Here is a 14,664-nt window from a genome sequence, read left to right as displayed (position 1 = left end):
TTTTTGCAAATCTTTCAAGAACATTAGTGAATGTGGCAACCCTGCTACTAAACGAAAGCCACACCAAAAAGAATGATGAAAATATTTCAATTTGTCGCACAAAAGGATGGACATCCATCTGCACTAAGAAGTTTATAAAAGAGATCGCATTGCGATATACAATGCTCATTCGATGTGAGCTGCGAAAGGGGAATGTTCGTGTATTTACGCAGCAGAAGCGAATTCGGACAAGGTTCGAATCGTTAGAAAGGATTCTCGTCTGGTATCACCAAAAATAGTTATCTGAAAACCGTTCTTATTAGGATGAAAACATAATGGAGAAAGAATTGAATTAGGAAGTTCCATTTAATAACTTGGATTGAGTTTGCGCCTGTCAATTCTTCTGTACATGTACCAGTGATTCATATAAGCAAATGTTTATCAAATTAATCTACAAACCCGTAGGTTTTTGCAAGTCCTAGAAAATCAGTGAATGTGGCAATCTCATTCGACATGAAATTTCCAGTAAACATTCATTCAAAAAGTGCATTGGCTCAAATTATCCATGAATGTCATATGATATGCCCAAGTTTAGTCCTACGTCAACGCCGCGGTTATGTTCCGGACATTACCCACTCCTAGTTTTTTGCTTTAAATCACTGTATCTTGGGATTCGCTTAAGTAATGTAGAAGTTTTAGATGTTTTTATATGTAAAAATGTCTGAGGAACACAATGGCATAATAATTTTTAAAATAAAAATACATATATTGCGAGAAATATGCAGTTTTACTTTTAAATTGGCAATATTTCATATTTGGCAACACTGTAATTAAAAATACTATTTTTTCTAGATTGCTTACTCAATTTCCTTCAAAATGCATTTCATCGATTGTTTCTAGGCCGAATAAAGCCGAAGATATTAATAAAAGTTAATAATTGATGCTTTTTTTCTATGGAAAATTTTCCATGCACAATTATGACACGCCATACAAATTTTGCCATCAATACACGCCTACGACACGTGTGAGTGCGACTTTTGTTTACATTTATAGTGAAAACTCGCAACATAGTCAACCGAACTTCGTGATATTTGAGAGTTTAATACAGAATAGATTGAAGCATTAATTGTCTTCTTTGAATTGTTTTTACCATTTATAAGTTTCAAGATATTCAATCTCGAACTTTAAAAATCGTTTTTCTCGAAATGTGCTAAATGGCGCTTGTCATAAGATAGCACAAAAGCGACGATATGACAAAAATAATATTGCTCAGAACTAACTCATGTATATAGTAAGATAATGTGATTTTACTCACAAAAAAAATCTTTTTTTCGGCGTAAGATTCTGGGTACAATTTTTAGAGTATTTCGTACCCACTGTTTACGAGAAATGTCTATGGGTCATTTCACGTCAAATTTACAACAAAAAATTTTATTCCTTCCAGATTTTTTCTTGCATTCTGTAGCTAAAAGTAATTGACACGTATTTTTTAAATAAGTTGGATTTGAATGTGTCGTATTCCACTCGTCAGTAACTGACACCAACATGCTATCAGTTAGACTATATCCAAACTAACACCAAATTGGCGTCAGTTGGACATTAAATCCAAAAAGTTTACACAAAATGTGTGAACGCCCAAAGCAGCTGGTTGGTACCGAATTATGTCTCGGTTAGCAATGCACAGGGGCTCTGGGTCGCTGACGAGTATATGGGACCGAACTCTAGTCTTTTGGCATTAGAGCCGAACGCCTGTGAGTATGCAACTTTTATTTTGTTCCTAAAGGAAGAAATGGATATACCATACCATACATACCTAACATCAAATTGGATAACTGACGCCAATTTGGTGTTAAATTGGATATAGTCTAACTGATAGCAAGTTGGTGTCAGTTACTGACGAGTGGAACACGAAACATTCGAACCCAACTTATTTAAGCGAGGTTTTGTGCCCTTAACGCGCAAATTGGTATATCCATTTTTTTCCTATAGGAAAAATAAAGGTTACATACGTATGTTTTGTTTTGGCTGAATATAGACATTTCGGACCCTCAGCTGTCTATCATCTATGAATAGTGTATATTAACGACGCTGAATACCTCTGGGCAAAGACTCGCCATCTCTATCTTATTCTTATTATTTATCTGTAGGTGTCATTCCAATCGAGCACGAGGCTTGTCAAAGGCACTCAATCCGAAGTAAATCGCTTCGAATCCTTTTGGAATGAGGGCCATTGACAGGTCTCGTACTCGATTGGAATGACACTGACAGATAAATGGTAAACAAACGATAGACGTGTCGAGTCTTTATCCAAAGGGATTCAGCGTCTTTAGTGTATATAACATTTTCATGGCTGTCATGTAACTCTGTTATATCTCACAAATATTGGCGGTTTTCGTGTGCGTGCGCTAAGAATAAATGTTTCTTCGGAGCGCTATTTAGAATGCCAAATGGTTATAGGAAATAACACTTCTTCGACCGGTCGGCACACTCGCGGGAATAAAGTTCTCTAATGTTTTTTTCCGGCCTGGAATTCTCACACGAAGGCTGGTATCCTCCAGAAAAAAAAATCGGCGGAAGCTCTCCGATTACGCAACGTCTTCATTTTGAGGCTAGCTATTAGACCGGCAACAATTTTTACTTTTTTCGGAACACTGTTAATTCAAATGGTAATTGGATGCACAAATCATATGCAAAATATGAGCTGTTTCTGATAGCTCTAGTTCACCCATATAAGCTAGAACAAACTTGCCCGAAAAACCTGCGTAAAGATTTAAATGAAAATACGTTGAAAATCATGCCTGAGTCACCATTGTATCCAAGTTTGCATACAAGTCCCGTATAGCGATTGCTGCCCGATCGAAGCGCCGACCAGTGGCAAGTTGTTACTTGCTGTTGTCATTTCAAAGCGACAGTTTAATTTCTTACACAAGTTTAAAACTTTACTTGTATGTCAGTTCTCAGTGGTAATATATATGCAAAATCGGAAATGAAAAGTTAAAATCAAATTAAAAATTCCGCAGTAACTCTGCATACCTCAAAACTTATGGTCACATAGCTTTTTTATAACGAACAGCTTTGTTGAAGGTTGCATATTGATTGGAGGTTCCCCGAGAGGGTTATTTAACTTTGAAGACCAACCCATTTTTTGAAATTTCCTATTCTGTGCGAGAAAGAGAAGCAACACATAACTTTATATGAAAATATCTTTTTACTGCAAAATCGGATCAACTTGCAGTCTTCGGCAATGTTGATCCTTGTGCCTTAAGCTATATATCTGCAGATTACGGGATGCACAAGATACTACTGGCATTTTTACTGAATTTATTGTTTCTTTTGCCTATTTTTCATATATTTTCACATACAAACATGAAAATACTTGTGAGGGAGCTAGAGTTTTCGGAAAAAGCTCATATTTGACAAATGGTATGTAAAGCCAATTACCGTTTGATTAAACAGTGTTCCGAAAAAAAGTCAAAATTGTTACCGGTCTACTAGATATCTATAGTCCGTCTTTGGCACGATCACCACAAAAACAAAAGCCACCTTCCCCCACCGCCGTCGTCATCACTGAATATCGAATTCAGCACTGGCTTTCGCTAACAGAAGGAATATTGGGATATAAATATTGCTTGTGGCACTAAAAACTGGATTCTAACCGCACTGCGCACTTACCATTCTTCCATTAAATTCTTCTCATAGACCGGTTAGTTTGACTGGTCTGTCTATGAAAGTACCATCTCTATCACTTGAAATACATGTTTTTTGACAGCTCGCAGTTTTGAGATCACTCGCACTTTAAAAGTGCGGAGTCCAGGTTGGTGGGAAGTGCGCAATAAAACCCTAACAATTATACACGAATATATAACAAAATTTTCTACACCTATCTAGACCTAACGAAAAGTTCACAAGAGAAAAAAACAAATATAAAATAGAGAGAAATGTGAATAGTCATATGGGGTAGTGGTGAACATTATATTACCAAAACAAATACACTCTACGGAGAGAGTAATCAAAAATAGATGTGTTTCCACCCATTGCTAAATTGTTACCCTGATGGGCTACAAATTAAAACATGTGCATTATCGTAGGGGTTTGCATGTCGTGTGTGCTAGCGTGTATATAACTTCGCGTGTAAGAATTAGGCAGTCTTTCCAAATGAACATCGAACACAATGTTCGCTCAAGTTCTGTGCTCATCTTATACCCACATTTCGCGTGCAAACTCGAACGCGCCAATGCGTACCAAAACACGAGCACATGTACGTCTGCACAAACGAACCCCATGTACGTACGCGGTGTTCGTACACACAGGTTTTTGATTTTAATTCTCTCTTTCTCTCACTCATCATTACTAGCATTGACTCATTCTGTTTTGTGGTTGCCTTTCTTGTGTACGCACACGGTGTTTAAACCTAAGTTTGCACATCGTTCGCTTGGGTTCGGTGTTCGATGCGAACCTGTACACAAAGGCAAGGCATGTTTAAGATTGAACGCGTACACGAAATTTTGTGCACGGGTGCAAACTTGTCGATATTCATGGGAAGACTGGAATTAGGTTTTATAACCGTGTGGCCATTCGCATATTCGCGTGTGTTCTTGGATGATCCCGCGGGGACCATGAATCTGATGCTTAATTTTCGGTGTACGGTTCAGATGCTATAGGAGGCATAGCACGTGTCTAGTGCATATGTAGGGCTGAGAGTAGGGATTACCGGTCGTAACCGTTCAGTTACCGAGGTATTAACGTGTTTGCGAGATCGCGGGTGTTGGTGTGCGTGGATGATCGCGAAGTGCTCGAGCATTTGTATGTTAACATGTTTATCGCTTACGCTAGCGTGTATGTAACTTCGCGTGCATAATCTAGATGTTATAACCATGTGGCCATTCGCATATTCGCGTGTATTTTAGAATGGTCGCGCGCGGACCGTGAACCTGATGCTAAGTTTTTAAGGGGGGTTAAAGGTTTCAGCGCGAACAAAAACACTTTTTTGCGATTTTTTTAGAACTTTGCGTGAAGCAAATTTATCAAAACTTATGTACGTTAAGTGTATCATTTCAACAACAGCTGTAATTTTTCTATGCAAAACTATCGACAAACGACTTGGTGACGAAGCTTTTTGTAGAACGTCTCTGGAAAAACATGATTTGCGGTGTTACCTGCAATTCCAAAACTACTAAACCGATTTCTTTTAAACTTTGCATACACATTCTATGTTAAAAATACCTAACCCCTACGTTGACCTTTTGAGATAATTTTTATGTTTTATGTTAACGTGATGAATGCTAGAAGAGTGATATTCTCCATAGGGGCCATTCATAAATTACGTAACGCAAAAATTGCCCAAAATTGAAGATATTAATAAAAGTTAATAATTGATGCTTTTTTTCTATGGAAAATTTTCCATGCACAATTATGACACGCCATACAAATTTTGCCATCAATACACGCCTACGACACGTGTGAGTGCGACTTTTGTTTACATTTATAGTGAAAACTCGCAACATAGTCAACCGAACTTCGTGATATTTGAGAGTTTAATACAGAATAGATTGAAGCATTAATTGTCTTCTTTGAATTGTTTTTACCATTTATAAGTTTCAAGATATTCAATCTCGAACTTTAAAAATCGTTTTTCTCGAAATGTGCTAAATGGCGCTTGTCATAAGATAGCACAAAAGCGACGATATGACAAAAATAATATTGCTCAGAACTAACTCATGTATATAGTAAGATAATGTGATTTTACTCACAAAAAAAATCTTTTTTTCGGCGTAAGATTCTGGGTACAATTTTTAGAGTATTTCGTACCCACTGTTTACGAGAAATGTCTATGGGTCATTTCACGTCAAATTTACAACAAAAAATTTTATTCCTTCCAGATTTTTTCTTGCATTCTGTAGCTAAAAGTAATTGACACGTATTTTTTAAATAAGTTGGATTTGAATGTGTCGTATTCCACTCGTCAGTAACTGACACCAACATGCTATCAGTTAGACTATATCCAAACTAACACCAAATTGGCGTCAGTTGGACATTAAATCCAAAAAGTTTACACAAAATGTGTGAACGCCCAAAGCAGCTGGTTGGTACCGAATTATGTCTCGGTTAGCAATGCACAGGGGCTCTGGGTCGCTGACGAGTATATGGGACCGAACTCTAGTCTTTTGGCATTTTTTAGAACTTTGCGTGAAGCAAATTTATCAAAACTTATGTACGTTAAGTGTATCATTTCAACAACAGCTGTAATTTTTCTATGCAAAACTATCGACAAACGACTTGGTGACGAAGCTTTTTGTAGAACGTCTCTGGAAAAACATGATTTGCGGTGTTACCTGCAATTCCAAAACTACTAAACCGATTTCTTTTAAACTTTGCATACACATTCTATGTTAAAAATACCTAACCCCTACGTTGACCTTTTGAGATAATTTTTATGTTTTATGTTAACGTGATGAATGCTAGAAGAGTGATATTCTCCATAGGGGCCATTCATAAATTACGTAACGCAAAAATTGCCCAAAATTGACTCCCTCCATGTAACAAATTGTCACAAATTTCTCTATCGCCCCCCTCCCTCCCCTATTACGTAACAAATTCCATGAATTTTTTTTTCTTCAGTAAAAGCATGTTACGGAACGTTCTAGTTTACTCCCCCTCTCCCATATGTAACAATATGTCACAATTTCTCGGACCCCCTCCCCCCTAAAAGCGTAACGTAATTTATGAATGGTCCCGTATTACTAAAGTTACAGATCATGTCGCCATTGAACGTATTGTTTACTGGGTATGAGCGTCATTTATTCGATTGGTCTAACTGAAGGCATGGACCTATGCTACCAGGACCGAGGGTATGGAGCTTTCGGACGTGACCGATTTATGATCACGCGAACACATGTGTTTGTAGGTCCACGCTTGATGCCGCGTTTATAAGTTTATAAGTACCGAAACCGGGGTGACTTTGATCATCGGGGTGACTTTGATCAGTCGAAACTTTTTTCGTAGATCGCTCATTAAATCAGAATAGTCTACCTTGAGCTTGAGCTTGAGCTTGTGCGACCACCCCCGGCTGCCACTCCGTTATCGATCGGGACTAGCTGAAGTTGCACAGCGAATCAGTAGATAATTATGCTTGGGATTAGCGAAACATCTTTCAATATGCAACTCCTGGTTATCCTAAAGTGTTTCTGATCAATACCGACGCCGGCCAGGCTCGAACGTAGATCGCGGAAGGAAATGAAAGGAATTGTTAGTCCGATACTTGCTTTTGCTAGAGGCCGTATATACTACTGCGCACTCCACAAGTATCACGGGAGGAGGATATTTTTGTTATTAGAGTATAGAAGTTGGATATACTTCTTCTTTACCGACGCCAGAGAGGTAATTCCACTACCTGGACTAGATATCGATCCAGCAATTTCACCGGGGACCAACGGCCTTACTTCCCTTCCAAAGGAAGGCGTGACCACAGATTTTTTCACCTCAGAAAAATCTCAACGACCTCGGCTGGAATTGAACCCAGGCCAACTGGAATGAGTGGCGGTCACGCTTACCACTCAACCAGCGGCGCCATCATAAACCGGAATAGTCTACCAAATCATTTTAATTCGAAATAATTTTTACTCGAAGCTTATAAAATACTTATTTGTTATACTTTTTTTTAAATACTGATTTGTTATACTTTTTGAGTATATTGTTCGGTTTTTTGGGTACAAAAACTAAAAACTAAAATTTGACTTTACCTTATTTTTAAGAAGCTTCGTGAAGTGTCTATTTTTATAAAACAAATAAATCTCAGATTTGAGCAAGAGTAATAAATTATAAGCGAGTTTTTATTTTCCTTTAGATTGGTATGCGCAAAATTTAGTTTTAAGTTTATTTATTTTAAATACATTTTTTGTGAAACTAGTTGGCAATTATTTCAAATTATTTTAAGCTAAAATGTTGCGACATTTTTTTATTGTTCAATATTCCAACGTGTTAAAATAGATGGAACTTTTTGCTCATTGCTAAAGCACTGAAATAAAACAATTTTAGCAGTTTTCAGAACCTTTTATTCTAGTTGAACACAAATTATACGAATTTTGGTTACTCGAATTTTACAGTACATTGAAATACCTTGTATAATACCAATTTACATCTATTTAACATAGAGTAGCTTTCCAAAATTAGTTTAAACAAACATTTGAATGAAAAACATTGACATCAATAACTTAATGTGGGTGAAAATGCAGGTTATCAAAGTCACCCCGAAATACAAAAATGGACTTCAACTTGAAACCATTTTTGAAAAAATAGCTGTAAGCGGACAATTTCAGGGAAAAATACATACATCATACATGGTTTAAAAATATTAAACTTGAAAAGAATGTGTTTCTAAAAATATGTAATGATTACTTCGAAAAGTGATCAATGTCACCCCGGTTTACGGTACTAAAATGTTCGTTCAATCACCGGGGTGTTTTCATGTTTATGAGATCGCGGGTGTAGTTGTGCGTGGTCGAAGCTCGAGCGTTTGCATGTTAACGTGTTTGTCGCGTCTGCTAGTGTGTATGTAACTTCGCGAGGATAATTTTGATTTTATAACCGTGTGGCTATTCACATATTTGCGTGTGTTCTTGAATGATCACGTGAACCGTGAATCTGATGCTTAATTTTCAATGTGCGGTTCAGATATTTTAGGAGAGCTTCCCTTTTACCAGACATCTAGGTCATGTCGCCATGCAACGTGTTGTCTGGTGGATATGAACGTCATATTTTTGATTGGTCCAACTGAAGGCATGAGTCTAGCCTGCTAGGACCGAGGGTAGAGACTTCGAGACGTGACCGATTCATGATCACGCGAGCGGCGGGTTAATGCTGGAGACCGCGTTTGTGAATTTATAGATACTGAAACGTTCACTTAATTATCGGGGTGCCGTAATGTTGGCAAGGTCGTGGGCGTAAGTATGCGTGGATGATTGGAATTGCATATTCGCGTTTGTGACCAGGTTTGTGTTATCACGAAGGCCACAAACGCTTGTACGTTTGGAATGGGAGATCTTGTGAGTGTTTATGAGAGAATATGCAATTGGTTGTGTTAGTGAGGAGTGCTAGTATGAATCTATTTTAAGATATACTCATAAAAGGAAACATAACATGCCGAAAAAAGAAGAAAAGATGCAAAAAGATTAATTAGAAATGTATAAATTGACCGATATTATTTTTGATATACATGAGGCATGTACAAGTAAACTAATAGAAGTACAACAAAAACAGACTAATGAAGTAGAAAAAAAACACATGTAACATGCAATCAAACTAATTAAACTCGTCTAAATGACATTAACATTATCCATCATTAACGACAATTACATTCTGTTAGAATTTTGTCGTGCTATGCTGACCAGGAAAGGATGATTCACGTGCGTCGGCAAAGTAATTGTACCTTAGTTTATCCAATCCGACCTTCCCGAATGAATCGAATCAAATGCACGAATTGAACACCGAAAAAACGTGACCTACGAATCCTAGGAAGGATCATCCACTATTATATCATATACCTCAGTTCAGCATCCATTTCCTGACTCAGCTGTCACAAATACTCAGACGAACATATACACAGATATACATACCGAGCAGAGTCTGATAACAAATTGAGAACTAAACTTGATGTTGTGATGTGGTAGGGAATGATTACCCAGGTTGTTATCATTTTGGTCGTTTTAAGGACATTATACATGCAAGCCACAACAAAGCTCCTACGCCACACACACCCCTCTCCCCATCCTAACCATGTATCTGACACGAGCAAATATAAAAATACGTTTTTCAACACACTAACCTTGCTGGTGTGCCACGAAACTGCTACTTAAGAAAGCTAGAATATTTTCCTATACAATCAATCCGAGTTTTGACGGAATGCCATCTGTAGCTCCTATTTTGTGCGAAAATATTACCCCTCTTCACTTGGGGTTTCTTTTCTTCTTCTCGTTTTCATTGCACTTTTTCAAATGCACTTTTTTTCACAAACCACTGCAAAAACACTCGCGAAACTTTAATCGTTTACTAACAAAACTTCAAATTTTCTGTTAATGTGCAGATGACCAAAGGAAAATGTTCGGAAACTCACATTTGTGCGTTTGAATTTTCACTTCAGATTTCAGTTTTTCCTAATGTAAACAAGCGAGTCGGTGCCTAGCAACGTGGCTTCCACATATCTTCACCTTAACGGTTAAAAGATCAAAATCGAAAGCAGAAAAATTGCACTATGACATCAAACAGAAAACTATTCATGCTATCAGTGAAAGCAAATTGAAAACTCATTGAGATGGCGAAATATTTCATCGATAACAAAATAAGTAATCAATTTGATGTTTGTCAAAGAAATAGAAACAAACATTTTTTTCTAAAAATGTAAGCACATCAAAATGAGATCAAAATATGATGTCATATCTGTAAAAGTTTAAACTGATATCAAAATAAGATTTCAATTTGATGCTTGATATCAAAATATGTTGTCTATTTGCTGTAATTTTGATGTTGGACTTTGCTCGGGATACGATTATCACATAACAATTGTTCACTGGTACTAAAAACTACAATTATTACTACTATAACACTAATATGTTTCTACCTTACATTTCTTTAATTTGGTTGTGCACGATGACACAATGACCCACACTACGAGCCGCGTCCACAAACACCGCCATTAAGCCCCACGACCCACAGCAAAGGCAATCCACGTCGACCCGCCAGTCGGGCACATCAGCGCGCACAGGCTAGTGATTGATCGTTGGTTTGGGCTGGTGCATAGTATGAAAAAAACACAAAACATACAAAAAGGCCCATAAGCCCTCCCGATCTTTTCGATGCACCACTATCGAGCCATAATGTAATAACCATCTTAAAGCAATTGTCTGTCAGAGGTTCTTCGAAACTGATGCACGAAATATGCTTGATGATGTTTGCAGTACTGTCAAACCCATCAACCTAGGGGAGGGAATTACCCCGTACACGTAATGTTGTACTAATAACGTTCAATAGTTTAGCAGAAGCAGAAAGCTTCGTGGTGAAGAACAATATGCGACACGATTTTGAATTTCAGAATAAAGACGTTGATTCTTCATAGATAGATTTCAATTGTTTTATGGAGAGACTGAAGAGCTCTTAGATGCTTCAATATCACGAATTCAAATGTTTGAATCGCAAGTAGTTATCAGGGACTGCTCTAAGGTGTTCATGCTGAATACTGACTATAGGAGTGTAATACATCAAAGAATCAACCATATTTGTGACTGATAAGTTCGAAAATAACTATGAATCTTTAAAAAGTTCAATATAAACTATTATGTTTTATTAAATTGAATTTGTTTTGTCTAGAATATAGAATCGAATTTGCACATAATATGTTTGTACTTACCATTCCCAAAAGATTTTGGAATTCTTCTAGCAGGTTAATACATTGAGATTTCTATAATGCACAAATGCGAGAAATTTTAAAATTTCTGGAATTGTAGTTCTTTAAAGTGAATCTAATAGATGTTCTTTACATGGATCCATGGATCCAGGTGTCTGTAATAGAATAGCATACAACATAATTGACTAATTATTGTGTCTCTTCCACCCATCCCACCACAGTACACGAGGCCTATCGATGAACCGACGCCGATCTCGCCGCCAATACCTCCACATCTCAGTAGCAACGCGACGACCGGCGTCCGCAGTCCCACGTTCGATAAGAACAAAAACTCGACGACGATCCTCACATCGACGGTAAACACCAACTCGACTACGGCAGCGACGGCTCAAACTCCGACCGCCGCCTGCAATCTGAGCAACGCCAATAATCAACTGCAAGGTAACGATGAAAATACAATACTAACTGTACTAACACCAACTAGCAATAGAACCGACTCACTAATAACGGAAACGGCCACGACAACGGTCTCTCCGACTACCATATCGACGACACCAACGACGATAACAGCAACAACAACTACAACAATAACTACAACATCAACAACTACAACCACATCATCTACTACATGTCCATCCTCACCAACAGCAACACCAATGGGCACAACGACGACGGCAGTGCCTCAAGTAGGAGGAGGTGGAGGCGGAGTAGTTACGACGACACCGACGGCTAATACTGAACCTAGTACGCAGCAGCGCGCAAATCTAAAAAAGAAGAAAATGTCCGACGAGGAGATTCTCGAGAAACTTCGAACTATCGTCAGCGTGGGTGATCCGAAGCGGAAGTACAACAAAATGGAGAAGATTGGTCAGGGTGCGTCGGGAACAGTGTACACAGCAATCGAAAGCTCAACCGGCATGGAGGTTGCCATCAAACAGATGAACCTCAGCCAACAGCCCAAGAAGGAGTTGATCATCAACGAGATCTTGGTGATGCGAGAGAACAAACATCCGAATGTGGTCAACTATCTAGACAGCTATCTGGTATCCGAAGAGCTTTGGGTAGTGATGGAGTATCTGCCGGGTGGATCACTGACCGATGTCGTCACCGAAACGTGCATGGATGAGGGTCAAATAGCGGCAGTGTGTCGGGAAGTGCTACAGGCACTGGAATTCCTTCACAGTAACCAGGTGATTCATCGGGATATCAAGAGTGACAACATCCTGTTGGGACTAGACGGTAGCGTGAAGCTGACCGATTTCGGTTTCTGTGCACAAATTTCACCCGAACAATCCAAGCGAACGACAATGGTTGGCACTCCGTATTGGATGGCACCGGAGGTGGTCACGCGGAAGCAGTATGGACCAAAGGTAAGTTGATGGATTTTACGTCTTAGTACACTAAATTAATTTCCTTTCTCTGTCTCCGCTGTCAACAGGTTGATCTCTGGTCGTTGGGAATCATGGCAATTGAAATGATCGAAGGTGAACCGCCTTACTTGAACGAGAATCCTTTGCGGGCCCTCTACCTGATTGCCACGCACGGCAAACCAGAAATCAAGGAAAAGGAAAGGCTCAGTCCTGTGTTTCAGGATTTTCTCGACCAGTGCCTAGAGGTGGACGTAGATCAGCGATCCACCGCATTTGAGCTACTAAGGGTAAGTGTTCCTTGTTACTATTCCAATATTCGTCGATTGTACTAACATTTCCAAACTCTACAGCATCCGTTTCTGAAACTGGCCCGACCGCTGGCAAGCCTGACACCGCTGATTATGGCCGCAAAGGAAGCTACCAAGGGCCACTGAGATGAGGCGAAAGCCACCGAAAAAGAGGGCGATACCGAATCGAAGGAAGCACCTGCCACGGCTGTTTCCTAAAAACCAGTGCTGGTGTGTTTGTTTGTATGCAGGTTTGTGGATGTCGGAGCTAGTAGGCCGCTATCGACCGCAATCGTAGGCCGCTGTGCAGTGCTGCCGTACTGACACATGTGATTGATGCTTTAATGCGATGGGCTAATATCTACACATACAAAGTCAAGGCACATGTGATGACTGATGGATGCACGCGTGAGCGCAAAGCGTTTGAAAGAAGAGAGCGAACGAAAAAGTCAACCAATATTAGACCCATAAGAAAAAATAATAATTTAGTGGAAGTACTACATATATTTAAAACATGTTAAAATTAAGCAGAAAAGTCTAAGAGAGTTGTTAATATGGAAGCAAGCTCTTCCCAGGCGGAACAATAACAGAGAGAGAAACAACAATAGCAAAAATGTGTGGACATTTGAACGCTTAACAAAATACAAAACAACGTAAATCAAGCGAATGAGTGTACGATATTGTCTGGTAGCGTAGTTCATCGTAGTCTCAAACAATTGTAAAAAAAACTGTGTGAATGTATATATAGAGTACAAATGGTGTAGAATCAGATGAAATGCAAAAAGTGACATTTTTGCGCCTAATTTCGACCATCGTGTCCTTTCTCACGGATGGTCATATGACTGATACGTGTTTAGGAGCCAGAAGCAGTATACAGCATGTTCAAGTTCGCTCAAACGCATACTACGAGTAAAGACAAATCTTAAACAAACATAGGAACGAGATTGACAAAATTACATCAAACCAAACAAAAAAAACATGAAAAGTGCCTACACCAAGTGTATGTGTCAGCAAAATATTAAACTAAACAGCAGAGCAAGGAAAACACGATTTAAATTATTTAACCACTATTTATGTGTGAGCTAATTGCGAAACGAGGACAAAAGTTTACAATCTAATATTCAAACAATACAAGTATTACCTGTCATTTAGATACCACGTACGTTATTTTCGTTTTCTACTGTATCTATTCACTATCGCTAAACCCGCTACGTACTAACAACTATTTGACTGCTTGGATGGTATATTCTGGAACCATTTACACAAGCCGAGTGTTATAGGCGAGGAAAAAAAGTATTTAACCGATAAATTTAGATATTGTTTCATCAATCATAAATAGTAATTTTGTAATTCCATCGGTACTATTCATTTGTTCAGCCTAGTGGAACAGGTCACCAACTTCTACAGCTATTAGGCGTTCATTGTATCAGTTGTTGAGAGTACTTTTTAACAGGTCATCAACGAACGTTCTATCATTGATCAGGAACACGCTGAACGCTCATCTGATCAGCATCGCAGTATGTCTTTCCTTCGTTAGTCTCCTTTTGATAGCAATGATAATTTTGCTCAAACTGTTGGTAAACTACTCATTAAAGCATAAGAGTCTCATATTGAAAAACAGCAAGCTGAGCAA

At 38.6% G+C, this 14,664-nt stretch overlaps 1 protein-coding gene across 5 annotated transcripts in view; it reads left to right on the top strand.

The window, feature by feature from the left end:
* LOC131684379 (serine/threonine-protein kinase Pak-like) overlaps nt 1–14,193 on the top strand; it is a 182,810-nt gene extending 168,617 nt beyond the window's left edge. For all 5 annotated transcript variants that reach the window (XM_058967221.1, XM_058967218.1, XM_058967219.1 and 2 more), the window contains 4 exons: nt 11,596–11,815; nt 12,023–12,744; nt 12,813–13,031; nt 13,095–14,193. In XM_058967221.1, coding sequence (XP_058823204.1) covers nt 11,596–11,815; nt 12,023–12,744; nt 12,813–13,031; nt 13,095–13,178 — 1,245 coding nt within the window. In that variant the 3' untranslated portion in view covers nt 13,179–14,193. The remainder of the gene's footprint in view (nt 1–11,595; nt 11,816–12,022; nt 12,745–12,812; nt 13,032–13,094) is intronic.
* The last annotated feature ends 471 nt before the right edge of the window (nt 14,194–14,664 follow it).

The sequence above is a fragment of the Topomyia yanbarensis genome, chromosome 2, assembly GCF_030247195.1.
Source record: "Topomyia yanbarensis strain Yona2022 chromosome 2, ASM3024719v1, whole genome shotgun sequence".
Lineage (NCBI taxonomy): Eukaryota > Metazoa > Arthropoda > Insecta > Diptera > Culicidae > Topomyia > Topomyia yanbarensis.
This window is presented reverse-complemented; position numbering and strand designations above follow the sequence as displayed.